Source organism: Mercenaria mercenaria, chromosome 4 (assembly GCF_021730395.1).
Source record: "Mercenaria mercenaria strain notata chromosome 4, MADL_Memer_1, whole genome shotgun sequence".
NCBI classification, from domain to species: Eukaryota; Metazoa; Mollusca; class Bivalvia; order Venerida; family Veneridae; genus Mercenaria; species Mercenaria mercenaria.
In genome coordinates, this window is record NC_069364.1 from 55,211,213 (window position 1) to 55,232,339 (window position 21,127).

General features: G+C 36.0%; 1 protein-coding gene across 1 annotated transcript; it reads left to right on the plus strand.

Moving 5' to 3' along the window:
- Window positions 1-344: 344 nt before the first annotated feature.
- Window positions 345-19,704, plus strand: LOC128556389 (synaptotagmin-1-like). The gene is made up of 8 exons (XM_053541333.1): window positions 345-395; window positions 647-840; window positions 6,186-6,311; window positions 7,009-7,176; window positions 10,561-10,731; window positions 11,415-11,532; window positions 13,137-13,270; window positions 19,350-19,704. Coding segments are annotated over exons 1-8 (1,098 nt in total). The 5' UTR covers window positions 345-394; the 3' UTR covers window positions 19,536-19,704.
- Window positions 19,705-21,127: the final 1,423 nt, after the last annotated feature.

Here is a 21,127-nt window from a genome sequence, read left to right on the forward strand (position 1 = left end):
AGAAGGATGACGTTAGTAGGGTTAAAAACAGGATAAAAGCAAAAAGATATATTTTACACCGTATTTACTGGAAATACGGTGTAAATATCAATTTTAATGTATAATAAGCCAGTGCTTATTTGAATCCGGAGACTGTTTCAGCACTGACTACATCTGAACAATCTAGGGAAAAATGATTTTTTTTATAATAATCAGCTGTAGTAGATGGAATCTGAGATGCTAGATGAGTGTAGTGTCGATCTGGACTGTCTTGTGTATTGTATTGTCGGGTTTAGTAGTGTTCAGCCTTAAGTTGACCGTACTTTTTTTAATTGGTGGTCTCTGGCCTGTGCAGTATAGGTACACAGAGTTACGTGACGTCATTAAATGCGTCTGCAAGCCTAGACTATCTTGGAGTAAATTTTGCGATATTGTTTCATTTATTTAAATATTTGATTAAATTATATTTTCTGGTGTCCATGCATTTGTATACCATTCCTTTAAAGCAAACATTTAACACTAAGATCTTGATACTAACCCTGGCCCGTGTTCACAAAACATTTTTTCGGTTTCGGTCACAATTCAGCTTTTCACATGTTTCAAGACTGGAGATCATGACATTCAGTGCAGTTATCACAGGAATTGTAACTGTAAATTTGTTTTGCAGTGCCAGTGTGGGTGCTGATTGCAGTCTGTGCAAGTGCACTTGTCATTTTGATATGCTGTACATTTTGCATATGCAAAAGATGTTGCAAAAAGCACAAGAAATTGAAGAAGAAAGATGGCAAAGAAAGCGTTCAAGAATTAAATGTTGGAAACTCCATGAAAGAAAGAATTCGCAGATTTTCCATCAAAGAAATGGTAAATACCCCATAGTATTTAAATTTTCAGGCTTAAACCTCTGCTATTCCAATCAACTCATTTTTCTTGCTCTCTTTGAAAGTTTCCTTTATATTATAATTGTAGTTACCTGAATCAGTTGGGCACCCATTCTCACATAGTAGAGGTCTTCTATTGTTCCCAAGATGAACCTCTGGTACATTTTGCCAATATTTGTGGTTTGATTACTTTTCAGTTTCATTATTTCTCCCACATTTACTCCTGTCTGTGTGTGTGTGTGTCACAAATCTTGTCCAAGCTCTAAGTCAAACATTTCTCATCCGATCTTCAACAAACTTGAACAAAATGTGTTTGACCATTTCCTCGGCCAAGTTTAATAATTAGCCAAATCGGCCCAGGCAATTTGGAATTATGGCCCTTGAAACATTGCTTTTGATAATCAAAGCACTGAAAGTCTGATTGGGTTGTATCAAAGCTGGGTTGTATCAAAGCACAGAAAGTCTGATTGGGTTGTTTTTGATAATCAGAGCACTGAAAGTCTGATTAGGAATTAAGAATATATAGGGAATAGGGTTTACGCTCAAACATTTCTCATCTGGTCTTATACTACTACTCCAATGATTGGCAGGGTTTTCCCTCGGGTTTTTTATTTGGGAGTCCATGGACTCCCATGGCTGCAGGGGAAAATATTAACTTTTTTCAGCCAGGGGCCACCTGGGCCCCTAACTTTTAAAAACTAGGGGCCCAGACCAAAAGTTAGGGGCCCAGTTAATACGGTCAGGTATCTGTAGTGAAATATTGCATTTCAGGTTGCTCTCATACAAACCGGGTACATGTATGTTCAGTTGATTATCAACATTTACAGGGGATTAATTGATACAAGCTAATGCTTGTTTTATGTAATTGTGCAATTGTATTTAATGGAAATTAAATTAAAACCTTTCAAAACTCAACAGGTCAAAATAAACATATTCAAAATACATTCAAGATGTGACAGTGTTAAACTTTTCAACTTTAAACGTTTCTCATGTCCCCCAACAGCAAAAGCTGCAAATGAGACCATTATCAGTATTTTGCAACCAGAGCCTGTTTTCTTCCCATTTTTTGTTAAAGTTCCTGGACCTTTTGTTTTTTCATAATCTTGATAATATTTTCGCTTTTCGGCCGCCGTTTGTACTTGCTTTTCAGTGGGCTTAGTAACCCCATCAAGAAAATGGCACATTTTTTCCTCAGTTTACTGGCTTCACGTACATCACACATAGGGCGCCGCCATTACAAGGGAGATAACTCGCATCGGCGTGGTATGTCTAAAGTTCGTTCCAAAAAGGCATCGAGATGTGTAAATTAAGTTTGTGGTTCCGATAATAATGAAGCACATGCAACAGTGAAAACCGATGGCCACTTTTGCGAACCACGCTTTCAAATATTGCGCCACATTGGGAGGAAGCACTGCGCCGCACATGGGGTCACATGGCGTCGCAGTTTAAACGTGTCCGGTATAGACCGGTATAACGGACTTTCTCTTGACAGACCTCCATTTTTAAATGAAGTCGACTACGTTTTTGAATGATTCATACTATTGCAATCCATTTCCCAGTAGACATAAACATACAGTCCAGACAGAGCAACTCATTATATTCCTTTCAGTTCCCAAGAGAACTGTGAAAAAACGGAGAGGCAAAAAAACACCGAATTATGGAAAATTTTATTTTTTTCACCCTGGTCGCCTCCTGGGCCCCTAACTTGCGATTTTTAGGCGCCCAGCCGATTTTTTGGTCGCACTGGGCGACTGGGCGACTGCTAATATTTTCCCCTGGGCTGCTAATTAAAGGGTCCCTAATAATTTTTGGGGTCCACAAATTACTGATCTTGAAAGTGGATATGATTACTATAAAAATTTACCCTAAAACCGAATGAACTAGCAGCTGATTCAATATTTCGGAATGGTATTTTTCAAAATGACATGAGCTTCTCAATTCAGATCAATAACAAAAGGTGTGATAGTCTTTTTGTTACGATCAAATAGACAGTAATTACCAACAATTAACATGTTACCTCGTGTCAACTATGTTTTTCACAGTTTGATCTCGGTTAAAGATAATACTTGATCCTTAATTAGTATCATAATTTTTGTGATTTATTTAACAAATAATCAAGGACTTCGAATGGTTTATCGTCTGATTTACCACGGTTCAGAGTTCCAATGCGTAGGAAATGGTTAAATACTGAACCATCTGAACGATGAACCGTGGTAAGTTTGACGATAAATTACAAGAAGGCCTTGATTGTTTTCATTCTGACATGCTCATTGATATGTTTTAATAAATATTGTGCTGGACTTCATTTACCCGAGAAGTAATGTACCGGACGTCATGTGGCAATCTGACGTCATAATGCTCTCTTACTGGTCCGCGCGTCAACCGTTGTTTATCGCAGAATATACAGAGCTTGATTTCCTTCTTTGTTTAACTGGAAATCAAACCGAGTCATGTTAGAATAATATTTCTTTCATCAAAATACTTCTAAATTTATATGAAATTAATTTTGTTTGAAAGAAAAATAAACCATTCGATCTTTTACGGAACGTAACGGCAACCTTAGATTTAAGCGGTGACAGTTAGCACTGAGAGTAGTTTGCCTTTACCAAAATGGCGAACATCGGTAACACAAAACTTGTTTTGAAGTAGGAAAGTTGTCTATACCTGTGTATAATGCGCACCCACGATTCAGGGGTGGTCCCGGGCCTCAAAATAACTGCGCATTATAAACGGGTATCTGCGCAAAACAGGCTTCAATGCAAAGGAGTTTCGTGACCGATTTTGTGGGTCCAGTGGATGCAGAGTCGCTTAAGGCCTATGTTATTCTGAAATTATGAATTAGGTGGGTGGGGTACATGATATTATTTCTGAGAAATTTCGAAGTTATTGTAAAACAAATTTTATTCCAGTGTAACAATACATTAAAACCGTGCAGTGCTGAACTCTTACTTTAATTAAAAGACTAAAGTGGGAAAAGTTATCAGTATGTTCGGGTCACAATTTTCGGGGTAAGTATTCTATATCATCAAGCATAAATGCGAAAAAGTATAACATACATAGTAAAGCTGAACTATCCGTGTAAATTAGCTGAGAGCTATTTTTCTATTTCCATTTATTACTTTTCTAAAAAAAACACATTAAAATTAACCAGGTGTGGGTAAAATTTGTCATTTTTGTGCACATGCCTTTACACATTAAAGAAGTCCCAAGTATAAGTATGGTGTGCGAGAAGGGCCTGAGCGCTTGTACGTAGTGCGCATTTACAGGGAGTGTATTGCTCAAATTAATAATACGAAATATATATTTGACTTTATCGAAGTCCGAAAAGTGCACCAAAAATAGCAGTATTAATTTTGTAATAATATTATTTTTACAAGCGTAGCCTATCTCTGACAAATGACATCGAGAATTCTAACTAGCCTTTTAGAAAGCTGCATTTTCAAGTACCTGATATTTTCCACTTTGGTTAAAAAGCATTTTTTACAATACATTTTTGTAGATAGTGACTGGCTACAGAAGGAATATCACGGAAATAAAAGTACGATTGACCTACGGAATGCTACAACCTACTAAACTTCAAAGTTTAAATTTTTGCTTTAATAGAAAGTGAAAAATAAACTAGAACTCTATGATAAAAATCAAATAGATCGTTTCGGAAGTGTTAGAGAGTGAGAAAGCAAACATATCCTACGTAGTATTTAGCATGGATGATTTTGCACTGGGTTCATGGGACTCGTCCCAAAAAGGCCGGTCCGTCAGCCGCGAGTTAGTTGAATGAATGGTTACAGACTTCTATCCGTATGGTGCCTGGCAAAGTGGTAGGAGTTGGGAGGTAGTTGGCTAGCACAATAAAGGTGTCTCATAAGCCAATTTGGTGGGGGGTCCATCATTCATAAGGGGTCAAAGTCACACGCCGATTGCCTGTGGTTGTAACGACAATCTCAGTTTTACGTAGGAATTTTGCAGTCAAAATAGCATAGTCCTTAGAAAATGCGAGATCAAAACAGTAAAAGCGTGTCAGGGACGCAGAAAACCTGCGTCCGGGAAAACCCTGGATTGGGCAGTTGGTCTCCACCTAGGGGTGTCACGATACGCCTGAAGCGTACCTCGATATATTGCAATACATTATCGTTGTATTGCAATACATAACACAATATATTGCTTCATGAAGTTGAGATGTGACTGGAGATTCTTTTATTACTGCAACACCTTGAAACACCTCCATACTCTTCAAATAAGTTGTAGAAAGTAAACATAACTAAAACAAATATTACTATCAAGGTTTTGACTAAAATATGAGGGTTTCATGACTAGAAATAGAAATTAAAAAATAATTAACATAAGGAATCTATATGTGTGCAGAACTGTTTAAAGTCAATTACATTCTGCAAGTTATTGCATGTACTGTACTGCTTCAAAATGAGTTCTACTTTTAAAAAGCAATTTGTCAACTAAATAAAATCTAAATCTCTCCTCTGACCGTACGGGTCATATTTTCTGTTCCACTCTCGGATGATGCCGGTCAATATGCATTTTCAAAATAGAAGTTAGATGACCCGCCCCTGTATTCTACGTTTCCATTGCACAACCGATAACTGCATTACTGTCGACAATATTTTTGTCTGCGGGTCGAATTTCCACCTGAAAAGATGCCATATTTCACTCTTTGCCTTTCTGTTCTTGACAGTTTCAATGCTTGCACTTTTGTCTGCCATGTTGTTTACATTTAATCCTTGTCATAGAAAGATTGATTCATGCGGTAATCAACTGCTGTAAACGTCTGCATGACCCAGAACGCTAAATATCTATTCGATTACATTTTGGTACTTATATTTCAGTCGAATGAACCATGAAAAAAGGTCAGTTCGCAAACGCATTTGACAATGAATAAATGCAAGAAAATACCGTAAAATACTGGTATGTTGGTTGTGTATCGCGGTGCAATACAGTACTGGCTGCATATTGCAATATACCAGTATACCGGATTATCGTGACACCCCTCTGGGAGATATGTGCTTTTCTCAAAAGCAGCTCTAGTTCATCTTCTTTCTGATGATGTTTTGTAGAATCCTTACCCCTCCCCCACTTCCCTATCCACCACTGACACCCCAACCCCAAGATACTGTTTTTACATTCAGTTTCTTGTTCTTCTTTCATTGGTAGTGTCATTCCTAGACAACATTTTTTAGTTTGATTTCTTTACAATGAAGATAATAAGAAAGTTTACTTAGTTAACCAGTAACATAAGACTTCATAGTAAAAGTCAATCACCAGGTTCTTGTTTTTTTTTCAGTATTGCTATTTGAAATAAAAAAGTTTACATTTCAGGTGCAGCCTAATGTGGTGGAGCTTGGAGTTGATATAGAGGGTGATCAGGAAGCTGACAATGCTGAACCTGAAGGGTACTGTGGGAAAATACAGCTCTCTTTTGACTTTGATTTTCAAAAAGGAGAGGTAATAGACCAAAGATTTGTTTTGACAAGAACTTAATTTTAGATAAATTTAGGTTATAAAGGAAAGTAGAAGCACTTAAAAGTTTTGAGCAGACCTTGAAGACAAATTAATGCTTATAATTTGTATCACTTCCCATGTCTGCTTCCTGAAAAAATAATATTGGTGTCAGGAAATATTGAGAAGCACTGTTGGCAGATCTGATTAGCAGATTATTTTCCTGCTACACTCTAATATAGTATAGATTTTAGGGACTTGCATGTTTAGTACAGCGGAACTGAAAGTAAACTTCCTATAAATATACACCAAAAGAAAGGCTTATTTTTGGCCGCTTCCCGTTAGAAAAAAAAAGATTTTAGAAAAAATTCCTGGTATATAATTTATTTTTTTTAAATTTCTTTCACAGGAAAAGTTGTCATTTCCAGATTGGAAAGAAACACTTTTTTCCTCTGTTATAGCCTAAGGGAAAAATGCCCTGTTTCAATAAAGTGCCTTTTACCAAAAGTGGACAATTACTGCGCATTAATTTCGCAACTGCGAGCTAAATGGTCCAAGTTAGGTTAATAAAACAAATTTTACATACATTTATTCAACATTGGCATAAACCCCAACAAATGTAGACTTTAAGTGGAAGGAAATATATTTTGTCAGAGCTACGGTTAGAGCCTTTTGTTTTGGCTATGCTACTACAATTTTTCAGTTGTCAGTGTGTGTACTGCAAGCCAATGATTTACCAGGAATGGATATGAATGGCCTGTCAGATCCATACATCAAAGTCACCTTGCTTCCTGAAAAGAAGAAAAAATTTGAGACTAAAGTCAAGCGAAAAACACTGAATCCAGTGTTCAATGAAACATTTGTGTTTAAGGTAAGAGGGCAAAATTTGAAGGATTTTTAAGTTTCAGTTTTTCAGTTAAATCAGTCTTGACTTATTTTTATTCTCCACCATTAAAAAAAATTATTGGAGCCATATAATGTTACCCCTGTTTGTGTGCATGGTTGTGTGTGCACAAAATCTTGTGGTGCACTTTCACTCTATCTCTGTTATTACTAAATGGATTTTATTCAAGCTTAAAATAGTTGTTCCACATCATCACTCACGTCATATGACACAAGGGCCATAACTCTGGCACCAATATTTCATGGATTATCCCCCTTTTTACTTAGAAACTCACGTTTAAGTTTTGGTGCAGTTTCATGCTATCTCTCTGATAACAGAGAGGATTTGATTCTAAAACAGTTGTTTGGCATCATTATTCATATCATATAATACAAGGATCATAACTCTAGCACAAATGTTTAATGAATTATCTCCCCTTTTTACTTAGAATTTCAGGTTGAAGTTTTGGTGCACTTTCATTCTATCTCAGTTATTACTTAATGGTTTTTATTCAAACTTAAAGTAGTTTTTACACATCATCACCCACATCATATGGCACAAGGTCCATCACTTTTGCAGCAGTATTTCATGAATTATGCCCCTTTTTGCTTAGAATTATACTTACTTAATGTTTTGATAACTTTAAATTTAAATCTCTCTTATTACTAAATTCTTTCAACACAAACATAAGCTATTTTCCAATACCTTCATCCACATTGGAGTCAATAAACACTCCAGTGACTGCTCCAGCTTCCTGAGATGTGCCCATTTTCACTATCCAGCATCGAAATAGTCGAGCGGGCTGTCTCCTGTGACAGCTCTTGTTTTTCTTGTCTAGCTAGTCTGTTAACTTTTTATGCTTGCACAGATATTCAAATAGCTTGGCACAAATTACAGCCATAATAAATGTCATGCGCAACATCTAGACACCTAGATCAAAGGTCAAAGTCATACTTAGGGATTAAAGATTTAAAGTCATTTTTCTTTGATTTAATTTTTATGCATGCATCGCTATTCAAATATCACGGTACAAACATTCACCATATCAATTCAAGACCCATATCCCTACGTTAAGGGTCAAGGTCACGTGCAGAATTACAAAAAGTACATAATTTATTATTATAACTTCCATATTGAGTGAATGAATATTTATATTTAACTTGGCACAAACATTCACTATTACTTAGTAATATGTTGACATGAAGACCTAGACCCCTAGCTCAAAGGTCATGTACACAGAGGTTAAAGCTTAATTTTGCTTTTGTGGTCTGTAACTTTTGTATTTTTGTACACATAGATATTCAAATGGCACAGACTACTTGAATATCAAAGGTCAAGATGAATACTTAAATATGTCTTTTTTCTTGTCTGGTCTATAATTTTTCTTTTATGCATAGAAAGATATTCAAATAACTTTAATAGTAAAAACATTTACTCATTCTTCTCTATTTTTAGGCTTGTCTAAGTACTGAAAGGATTTTGTTGACACTTGCATTGTGATCACTCACCGTCCGGCGTCCGTTGTCTGCCCGTAAACTTTTACTTTAAATGACATCTTCTCATAAACCGCTAGGCCAATTTCATCCAAACTTCACAGGAATGTTCCTTGGGTGAAGCTCTACAAAAATTATTCAAAGAATTGAATTCCATGCAGAACTCTGGTTGCCATGGCAACCGAAAGGAAAAACTTCAAAAATCTTCTCAAAAACCAGAAGCCCTAGAGCTTAGATATTTGGTGTGAAGCATTCCCTAGTGGACCTCTACCAGATTTGTTCAAATCATGACCCTGGGGTCAAAATTGACCCCGCCCAAGAGGTCTTATGATTTTACATAGGAAAATCTTAAAAAATCTTCTTCTCAAAAACCAGAAGCCCTAGAGCTTATATATATATTTGACATGTAGCATTGCCTAGTGGACCTCTTCTAAAGTTGTTCAAATCATGACCCCGGGGTCAAAATTTACCCGGCCCCAGGGGTCACTTGATTTTACATAGATTTCTATAGGAAAATCTTCAAATTTTTAAAAAAAAATTTACCAGAAGGCCTAGAGCTCAGATGTTTGACATGAAGCATTGCCTAGTAGACTTCTACAAAATTTGTTCAAATCATGTCCCTCGGGGTCAAAATTGATCCCGCCCCAGGGGTTACTTGAATGTACATAGTGAAATCTTAATAAATTTCATTATTTGCTAAAAATAAACTACAAGGCCCAGATCTTAGATATTTGACATGTTACATTGCCTAATAGACTTCTACAAACTTTATTCAAATCATGACCCCCGGGGTCAAAATTGGCCCCGTCCCAGGGGTCACTTGATTTTACTTTGGAAAATCTTCAAAAAATTTCTAAAAATAAACGAAAAGGCCTAGGTCTTAGATATTTGATGTGTAGCATTGCCTAATAGACTTCTACAAAAAAATTTCAAATTATGATCCCCGGGGTCAAATTGACCCCGCCCCATGGGATTACTTGATTGTACATAGAAAAATCTTCAATATTTTCTAAAAATAAACCAGAAGGCCTAGAGCTTAGATATTTGACATGTAATATTGCCTAGTGGACCTTTACAAAATTTATTCAATCTTGACCCCCCGGGGTCAAACTGACCCAGCCCCAGGGGTTACTTGAATGTACATAGGGAAATCTTCATAAATTTGCTAAAAATAAACCAGAAGGCCCAGATCTTAGATATTTGATATGTAACATTGCCTAATAGACTTCTACAAACTTTGTTCAAATCATGACCCCCGGGCTAAAATTGACCCCGCCCCAGCGGTAACTTAATTGTACATCGGAAAATCTTCAAAAAATTTCTAAAAATAAACCAGAAGGCCCTAGATATTTGACATGTAGCATTGCCAAGAGGACCTCTAAAAATTTGTTCAGATCATGACCCCCGGCATCAGATTGGCCCTGCCCCAGGGGTTACTTGATTGTACATAGGAAAATCTTCCAAAAAATGTCTAGAAATAAACTAGAAGGCCTAGAGCTTAGATATTTGGTGTGTAGCATTGCCTAGTGGATCTCTACCAAGTTTGTTCAAATCATGACCCCAGGGTCAACCTTAAATGCAAATCTTTATAGCAACCATTTAACCAGGTGAGCGATATAGGGCCATCATGACCCTCTTGTTTATTACTTAAATAGTGAAATCTGTTTGGTAGTAATTGAAAGTGAATTGGGAAATCTGTTTATGAAATGGTACTAAGTTCGTAATGAAACAAAGCGGTCTATACTCTACGTGGCATATTTATGCTTCATTGTGTCCGAAAGGGCAGATGGACCGTTATTAAACATAAACACTGACCGACTGTAATGAAACAAATGACTGATAAAGATTCATTACTATAGAAATCAAATCCTTCTTCCAGGTTCCATATGCTGAAGTGGCATTAAAGACAGTGACATTTGCAGTTTATGATTTTGATCGCTTCTCTAAGCATGATGAGATAGGTCATCTAGAAATCCCGCTGAACACTATTGACTTTGGAAATAGCACTGAAATATGGTATGATCTGGAAAGCCCAGAAATTAATGAAAAGGTATTTTTTATTTCTAGCTTACCTTAACTTCGTTCAGGGTGAGCCATTAGTATGTGTGCATGGTCCATTGTCTGTCATCATGTGTCAACAGTTTTACTTAATCATCTCCTCTGAAACCATTTTGCTAGAAGTTGATTAAACTTGGCCTGTATGTTTGTTGGATGATCCTCTACTAAAGTTGTTCAAAGAATTTCTTTCCATGCAGAATTCTGGTTGCCGTGGGGACCAAAAAGAAAAATCCTTAAAAATCTTCTTGAGCATAGATATTTGACATATAGCATTTTGTCCACTACTAAGAAATTGTGTACCTACTCGAGTTAGGCAAACAATATAGGACCATCATGGTCCTTCTATTTTTAATCTCTTGGCTCTTGACTGCAAAAATGATTTTAATGTATGGAAAATGATTACCAAGAAGTCAGTTTAAAACACTTAAATATCTATCATGTTGACTCTACATAGCTGTGTTACAGAAAAACCTGCCCATAAATGTGCAATGGGTCGCAAGTTTAATTTCCAGAGAAAGCATTTTCTCCTGGCAGTGATTTTAAAAGTTTCAGGCCATACAATTTGCGGTCACTTCATTCTCTTTTTCTTTTGTGAATCTGACATAGTAATCCGTACCCATGTATTTGTTAATTTGGTGATACAAGCTTGATGATCAGTGTTTTTGTTGTTTCCAGGAAAGCAAGCTAGGAGACATTTGTTTTTCTTTGAGATACAAGCCAACTGCAAAAAAACTCACTGTTACCATTCTTGAAGCCAAAAATCTGAAAAAGATGGATGTTGGAGGATCAGCAGGTATTTTAATACTTTGTTCATGTTTATTTGTCTGATTTTATTTTCAGTTATGATCAATAAGCCATGCTTAAATGGAAAACAACAAAAATGTCCTCTTTGAGAGCATGTTCAATTTAAGTTATTTGGTTAAATTGGTAGAATATAAACCTGTATCTGGCTATTGGGGCAAATTGTTTTATTAGCTCATCTGTCACATAGGCAAGGTGAGCTTTTGTGATTGCCCTTCATCTGTCGTCTGTTCTCTGTCCGTCCACAATTTCTTGTGAACACGATAAAGACCACATTTTGCAGTCGATTTTAACCAAACTTGCGCATAATTTGTATTGTCATAATATCTTGATTGCTTTTGAAAACTGGCCAGACCCCATCATAGGTTCCTAAAGGGCCAAACTTTGCTTTTTTGGCTTGTGAACGCAATAGAGACCACATTTTACAATCAATTTTAATCAAACTTGCACACAACTTTGGCATAATATCTTGGTTTCTTTTGAAAACTAGCAAGATCCCATCATGGGTTACAGAATTATGGCCCCTTAAAGATAAAAATATTGGCTTTTGCAGCCATATAGAGACTTCATTTATGGTTTGATTTGATACAAACTTGTAAAATATCTTTAACAAAAATAGATCTTGGATTCCTTGATGAATCCGTCAGATCCAATAATAGATTTCAGAGTTAAGGCCCTTGATTGACCCCTGAAAGAGCCAAAATTTGTTAATTTTTACCTCGTGAAAATGATAGAATTGACACTTTACATTTGATTTCAACCACACTTACACACAACTTAAGTCACAATAAGATCTTGGTTCCTTTTGAAAACCGGCTAGATTCAATCATGTGTTCTAGAGTTACTGGCCCTGAAAGGGGCAAAATTTTCTATTTAGGCACTTTCAGCCTTATAGAGGTTTCATTTATGCTCTGATTTAATACAAGCTTGCACAGAATATTTGTCTTGATTATCTCTAGGCCAAGTTCAAAACTGGGTCATGTGGATTGAAAAACTAGGTCATAGGTCAAATCAAAGGAAAAGCTTTTTAACACCCTAGAGGCCACATTTATGACCCTATCTTCATGAAACTTTGTCAGAATGTTTATCTTATGATTGCTATGCTGAATTCCAAACTGGGTTATATGGGATCAAAAACTAGATCACCTGGTCAAATCAAAGGAAAAGCTTGTTAACACTCTTTAGGCCACATTTATGACCTTATCTTCATGAGACTTGGTAAGAGCGTTTATCTTGATGATTCCTAGGCCAGATTTGAAACTGGGACATGTGGGGGTCAAAAACAAGGTCACCACTCAAATCTTTGGAAAAGCTTGTTAACACTGTAGATGCCACATGTATGACCCTATCTTCCCTATAGTCAGAATGTTTATCTTGATGATTCCAAGGCGAAATTTAACAGGTGAGCGATATAGGATCATCATAACCCTCTTGTTATTCATATATTTTTCATATTGGGATTACAATAGAGGATATCATACACCACTAAGAAAATTGGTTAATAAGTTTTTAATGTTGTAAACCAATACTTTAATCTGTCATTAAAAGATTGTTTTTGCATCAGTAATTTTGTTGACTGTTTCCTGATGCATTTAGATCCCTATGTGAAAATAGCGCTGTATCAAGGAAATAAGCGTCTCAAGAAAAAGAAAACAACTGTAAAGAATTCCATTCTCAACCCTTACTATAACGAGTCTTTTAAGTTTGATGTTCCACCTCACCAAATTGAGGTATTGTCTTGTATACACAAGTATGTGAGTTCAGTTATATTTTGAACAATTTTTCATTATTTCGTTGTTTTATTGACCAGGTTTTCATAAAAACTGGTTATTAGATTGGGGAAGTCGAAGGACGGACGGGTGGCATTAGACTTAGGTTTCCACTCAGTAATTTGAGTTAGGAGTGACCAATTGCAAATAGACTTAGTGTGTAGGTAGCTTGCAAAGGTTGCATATGAGGTCAGTAAGATCAAGGTCAAGGGCACTGTAACTGAAAATAGAAAAAAATATTTGCTCAATAACTTTAGTTTAGAAGTTCAACTTGGCCTGTTGGTAGTGTCACAAGTTTAATGTCAGGATAAGAATAACTTGAAAAATTTGCACTGAGCTAAAGCATTGGTCTGTTGTAAATTTTATAATGCTTTAAAAGGTTTAGCAGTATATCACAAAACAACAGAAATTTTTAGTAAACAAACAACATCTTGACCTAACTCTTAACAGACACGTCGAGGTTCAAATCAATGTCTGGGCTTTTTTGTGTCCCCCCCCCCCCCCAAAAAAAAAACAAACAAATTTAACCCAGTATTACGAAACATTACTGGAATATTATACATTATGTGAAGTTGTGCATCTGGAGTTTTGTTAGAGATATCACTCAGCCAGACTACAGTTATGGCCCTTGACTTAGTCAAAAATATGCATAAAGCCATAAAAGTTGTGTTGCACATATCTCAAAAAGTATTTGACCAAGGGTTTTGAAATATCATAGGAGTATTATTCAGCATGTGATGTTGTGAACCTGGGATTTAGTTCCAGATTTCTATCAGTCAGACCAGAGTTATGGCCCTTGAGTGTCAAAAATATGCATAATTGAGATAGTTTGTGTTGCATGTATCTCAAAAAGTATTTGACTTAGTCATATAACATAAGGGGATTGTTATAGCATGTGGAGTTGCACACCTGGTGTTCTGTTTGGTATTTCACTCAACAGAAAGTAGTAATGATCCTCAACTTAAGTGAGAAATACGATTAAAATGCTTAAAAGTTTATGTTGCATATATTTTTCTATTTAAATATATTTCGTCTAGCGTAATGAAGCCATATAGGAATATTATCCAGCATGTGAATTTGTGCATCTGAGTTTTTAGCTCACCTGAGCACAAAGTGCTCAGGGTGAGGTATTGTGATCACTCACTGTCCGGCGTCCGTCCACACTTTCCTTTAAACAACATCTCCTCCTAAACCAACAGGCCAATTTTGATGAAACTTCACAGGGTTGTTCCTTGGATGGTCTTCTTTAAAAATTGTTCAAAGAATTGAATTCCATACAGAATTCTGGTTGCCATGGCAACCAAAAGGAAAAACTTTAAAAATCTTCTTCTCAAAAACCAGAAGCCTAGAGCTTATATATTTGGTGTGAAGCATTGCCTAGTGGACCTCTACTAAGTTTGTTCAAATCATGACCCCAGGGTCAAAATTGACCCCGCCTCAGGGGTCACTTGATTTTACATAGGAAAATCTTAAAAAATCTTCTTCTCAAAAACCAGAAGCCCTAGGGCTTAGATATTTAATATGTAGCATTGCCTAGTGGACCTCTACTAAAATTTTTCAAATCATGACCCTGGGGTCGAAATTGACCTCGCCCCAGGGGTCACTTGATTTTACATAGGAAAATCTTCAAAAAATTTCTAAAAAAAAACCAGAAGGCCTAGAGCTTAGATATTTGACATGTTACATTGCCTAGTGGACCTCTACAAAATTTTTTCAATTCATGACCCCCGGGGTCAAAATTGACCCCACCCCAGGGGTCACTTGATTTTACATAGGAAAATCTTCAAAAATTTTCTAAAAATAAACCAGAAGGCCTAGATCTTAGATATTTGACCTGTAGCATTACCTAGTAGACTTCTACAAAATTTGTTGAAATCATGACCCCCGGGCTAAAATTGACCCCGCCCCATGGAGTTACTTGATTGTACATAGAAAAATCTTCAAAATAAACCAGAAGGCCTAGAGCTTAGATATTTCATATGTAGCATTGCCTAGTGGACCTCTACAAAATTTGTTCAAATCATGACCCCCGGGGTTAAAATTGACCCCACCCCAGGGGTCACTTGATTTTACATAGGAAAATCTTCAAAAATTTTCTAAAAATAAACCAGAAGGCTTAGATCTTAGATATTTGACATGTAGCATTGCCTAGTAGACTTCTACAAAATTTGTTCAAATCATGACCTCTGGGGTCAAATTGACCCCACCCCATGGGGTTATTTGTTTAGCTTTAGCAAAGAATTTTTTTCAAGAAAGCAATTAAACTCAGGTGAGCGATATAGGGCCGTCATGGCCCTCTTGTTTTTTATTTCATTTTAAAAGACCAGAGTTATGGCCCTTGACATAAAAAAATAAAAGTTTGTGTCCCATGTATCTCAAAATATACTTGACCTGGAGTCATAAAACATTAGAGGATTGTTTTATAGCATGTGAAGTTGTGCACCTGGTGTTCTCTTTGGGATTTCACTCAGCAAGGCCAGAGTTATTGTCCTTCACATATATACATAAAGTTCTTAAAAGTTTGTGTTGCAGTCATTTAAAAAAACAGATTTCACCTAGAGTCATGAAACCATGTACAGTGACAGGATTGTGGGGGTGTGGGGGGGCGCATCTGTGTCCTATTGACACATGTATAGTTTCTTCTTTTTTTTTTTAATAAAAAAGTCACTTTGATGCCATAGGGTCATGGTCAAAGTCACATTAAAAATGTTTTTGTTTTCACTTTAATGATCAAAAAGGTGGTTTCTGAATGGCAAAAATAGAAATATTGTTTTAGCTTAGTCAAATATGAATGACAGAACATGACCCTTTTTTAACCGATAGATCCAAATATTTGAAAAAAATTCAAGTAGCTCCAATTCATATAGGAAGAAGGAGTTATTTCACATGAATATTATACAACATATAAAACATATATACATTTGTATTACTATGGAAAAAAAAAATTGTAAATTTACTGATACATACATTGAATTCTTAAAAAGGACTGGATAAAGCCAGGGCCACACTTTCAGACAGCTCAGCACCTGTTAAAACACCATTTTCAAAGAACTGTACGTATCTTAGTTTTGATGCATTTGAAATAATCTCACAATGTTGAAATTTCACATAACTAGGCTTCATGTAGTTTTCATTAATTAAGTATTTATTTATTTTACAAATTGCATTCTTTTTTAAATGGGACGAAACAGTGCTAATCTTTAAACAGATCATAATTCCATGATGCAAAGTATGAAATCCTGGTACTTGTTGAATTTCCACTTTTCTTCCTTTTTAGCTCATCTGATTTTTTGAAAAAAATGATGAGTTATTGTCATCACTTGAGCGGTTGTCAGCGTTGGCGTCGGCGTTGCCTGGTTAAGTTTTATGTTTAGGTCAGCTTTTCTCTTAAACTATCAAAGCTATTGCTTTGAAACTTGGAATACTTGTTCACCATCATAAGCTGACCCTGTATAGCAAGAAACATAACTCCATCTTGCTTTTTGCAAGATTTATGGCCCCTTTTGTACTTAGAAAATATCAGATTTCTTGGTTAAGTTTTATGTTTAGGTCAACTTTTCTCCTAAACTGTTAAAGCTATTGCTTTGAAACTTGGAATACTTGTTCACCATCATAAGCAGACCCTGTACATCAAGAAACATAACTCCATCTTGCTTTTTGCAAGATTTATTGCCCCTTTTGGACTTAGAAAATCAGTTTTCTTGGTTAAGTTTTATGTTTAGGTCAACTTTTATCCTAAACTATCAAAGCTATTGCTTTAAAACTTGCAACACTTGTTCACCATCAGAAGTTGACCCTGTACAGCAAGAAACATAACTCCGTCCTGCTTTTTGCAAGATTTATGGCCCCTTTTGGACTTAGAAAATATCAGATTTCTTGGTTAAGTTTTATGTTTAGGTCAACTTTTTCTCTTAAACTATCAAAGCTCATTGCTTTGAAACTTGCAACACTTGTTCACCATCATAAGCTGACCCTGTACAGCAAGAAACATAACTCCATCCTGCTTTTTGCAATAATTATTGCCCCTTTTGGACTTAGAAAATCATTTTCTTGGTTGAGTATTATGTTTAAGTCAACTTTTCCCATAAATTATCAAAGCTATTGCTTTAAAACTTGCAACAGTTTTTCACCATCATAAGTGGACACTGTACATCAAGAAACATAACTCTATCCTGCTTTTTGCAAGAATGATAACCCTTTTTAGACTTAGAAAATCATGGGTAGGACAATATTTCTATTACACAAAGAAATCAGATGAGCGTCAGCACCCGCAAGGCGGTGCTCTTGTTTTTATTTTGTGATCGTGTGGCATCCGTCGTCTGTCCGTGCATCCGTCCGTCCGTAAACTTTTGCTTGTGACCACTCTAGAGGTCACATTTTTCTGGGATCTTTATGAAAGTTGATCAGAATGTTTATCTTGATGATATCTAGGTCAAGTTTGAAACTGGGTCACGTGCAGTTGAAAACTAGGTCCGTAGGTCTAAAAATAGAAAAACCTTGTGACCTCTCTAGAGGCCATACTTTTCAATTGATCTTCATGAAAATTGGTCAGAATGTTTACCTTGATGATATCTAGGTCAAGTTTGAAACTGGGTCACGTGTCATCAAAAACTAGGTCAGTAGGTCAAATAATTGAAAAACCTTGTGACCTCTCTAGAGGCCATATTTTTCATGGGATCTCTATGAAAGTTGGTCTGAATGTTCATCTTGATGATATCTAGATCAAGTTCGAAACTGGGTTAACTGCGGTCAAAAACTAGGTCAGTAGGTCTAAAATAGAAAAACCTTGTGACCTATCTAGAGGCCATACGTTTCAATGGATCTTCATGAAAATTGGTCAGAATGTTCATCTTGATGATATCTAGGTCAAGTTTGAAACTGGGTCATGTGCTTCAAAAACTAGGTCAGTTGGTCAAATAATAAAAATACTTGTGACCTCTCTAGAGGCCATATTTTTCATGGGATCTGTATGAAAGTTGGTCTGAATATTCATCTTGATGATGTCTAGGTCAGGTTTGAAACTGGGTCAACTGCGGTCAAAAACTAGGTCAGTAGGTCTAAAAATAGAAAAACCTTTTGAGCACTCTAGAGGCCATATTTTTCAATGAATCTTCATGAAAATTCGTCTGAATGTTCACCTTGATGATATCTAGATAAAGTTTGAAACTGGGTCACATGTGTTCAGAACTAGGTCAGTAGGTATAAAAATAGAAAATCCTTGTGACCTCTCTAGAGGCCATACTCTTCATGAGATCTTCATGAAAATTATTGAGAATGTTCACCTTGATAATATCTAGGTCAAGTTCAAAACTGGGTCATGTGCCTTCAAAAACTAGGTCATTAGGTCAAATAATAGAAAAACCTTGTGACCTCTCTAGAAGCCATATTTTTCAATGGATCTTCATGAAAATTGGGTCATGTGGAGACAGGTGAGCGATTCAGGACCATCATGGTCCTCCTGTTTTCCTTTTTTTTTAGTTGGAAGATATTTAGCTTTATCGCAGTTTAACTGAGTCACAACTACATGTTTCTGTGTTCTTTCAATGGTTCAGTTTTGCTCACCATCAGACGTCTGAGGTTGTAGTTTTAAAATGTTTAAATTATTTGTATAAAATTTGTATAAACACGCATACGTCAATTCTTTTACAGATTTTACCTTTTTCTGGTAACAGTGTAAGGATTCTTCTCTAATAATGAGATACATGAAAGGTACTTGTTGTGTAAACCCTCCAAAGTTGAAGTACCTGTTTTCATGGGATGTTTCTTGTGTTCTTGGGTTTCTAACTACATTATTTCCCCTTAAGAGCCTCAGCATTAAAATGCTTACATTCAAGCTAGTAGCCCTGCTCTTTCTACAGCACCTAGGGCACAAACTTTAGTGTCTATTTAATGACTGCATGACATATGTTTCTGACAAAATTGTTTAACATTTCTTGCGTTAAGACATGATGTCATAAGTTTAGTATATGTATTATAAACTATTGAAAATTTATGTTTATCATAAACACAAAAATATTTTTTGTTTTTCAATTTATTTTAGAAAATCAACTTGATAATAACAGTGGTTGATTATGATGTTATTGGGAACTCAGATCCAATTGGACGTGTTTTCCTAGGCTGCAACTCTTCAGGCTCTGCACTGCGCCACTGGAGTGACATGCTGGCCAACCCCCGACGCCCTATTGCTCAGTGGCATACACTTCAGGAAGTACCCCCTAAAAAATAAAGACAGTCACACTGGCGAACTGGAGACCAGTCTCTGATTGATAGAACATCATTTTGAAGTGACTAGTATCTCATTTCTAGAACAAAAGAAGTATATGTTTCATGTTGTGAACAAGTAATAAGAAATGAATGCGAAAGGGTTTTACATACACATTTATCTCTATATCTTATGATATCACATTGTTTTTATTATGCCCCCACCCCCGGCAGTATATAGAAATTGCAGTGTCCGTCTGTCGGTTCATTTGTTTGTTCTTACAGCTTTGGTGTGTTGCATGCAAGAACCTTTAATCAGGTGAAAAATCAATAGGTTTTTATTATCTGTCCTGTCCATAACTCTACCACCAGTCAAGTGATTTTGATATTACTGGGCACAAATGTTCCCTGAATGAAACAACATGTCATGCAAGTTTGAGGGTCCTAGGCTCAAATGCTATATGGTCCATAACTGGGATTTTTCTATAACTTGATAGGAATGTTCCACACAATGAGGTGATGTTTCATGCCCATCATCTAGATCCATAGCCCAAAGGTTAAAGTCACATTTGGAGGTGAGAAGTCACTATTAAGTTTTATCTTTTCTTCCCATGTCTGTAAAATATTTTCGGTCCTTTTCTTGTTCTGTCTGCAGCTTTTTCATCTGGGAACGGATATTTAGCTTACTTTGTATAAATACTAAACATAACAAGCTTATGTATCTTATGAAGTACTTTGGTGTATTTCCATCAGAATTACTTCCATTTAATATGATGAAGTATTTCATTGCTTTTTTCTCTGAGTCTCTCACCAATTTAAAAATGATATATTTAAAAATACCTTTTTTTTAAATTGTAGATGTTTTAAGCAGTCAGCAACTAAAGATTTTTATATATACAAATTTTAATCCGACCATTGTGTTTTATAATATAGTGTATAATAAGTATATAGCACAGTATAGTATATACATCATTGACAGATATCAGATCATTGAGTTATACTGCAGTCTAGATAATTATAGTCACTTGCCAGTAGTGGACTTTGTATTGCATGCAATAATTCATTTACATATTAAATGTCCATTTTGTCATTTCTGGTCTGGTCATTTACTGATGGATCTCAAAAACGACTTGGCACAAATGATCAGCATGACATGCTTATGTGTCAGGTGCAAGTACCATAACTCGAGATCTGCCTTCTTACTTTTTGAATTATCTTCCTTTAATGAATGTTTTTTTTCCAGGGCATAACACTAAAAGTACTGCAGAGAATGTATGCAAATTGCAACAATGATAGAGGACATTTAGAGAGAATGCGATGCTATGTACCATAATCAACAAATCTTACCTTTTGAATTATCTCCCTTTTTTGAATGTCAATCCTGATTTTGTGTCTGATCCGTAGCTTTGGCACTCATGGATTTTGAAATATCTTGATCAGCATGGCATGAGGATATGTTATGTGCATAAGCCTTAGATCAATCCCGCTTACTTTTGAATTACCCTACTTTTAGTAATGAATTTAATGAATGTCCATCTGGATTTTCTGTCTGGTATTATTGCTATTTTTAATACTCTAAATATCCTCTACCATTGTTGCAATTTGCATACATTCCAT

Bases quoted from the DNA above. Each gene is read 5' to 3' on its own strand.
- LOC128556389 (XM_053541333.1), top strand. The intron at 6,312-7,008 runs GTAATAGACCAA...ACAATTTTTCAG, and splicing joins TTGATTTTCAAAAAGGAGAG to TTGTCAGTGTGTGTACTGCA. The intron at 11,533-13,136 runs GTATTTTAATAC...TGATGCATTTAG, and splicing joins GGATGTTGGAGGATCAGCAG to ATCCCTATGTGAAAATAGCG.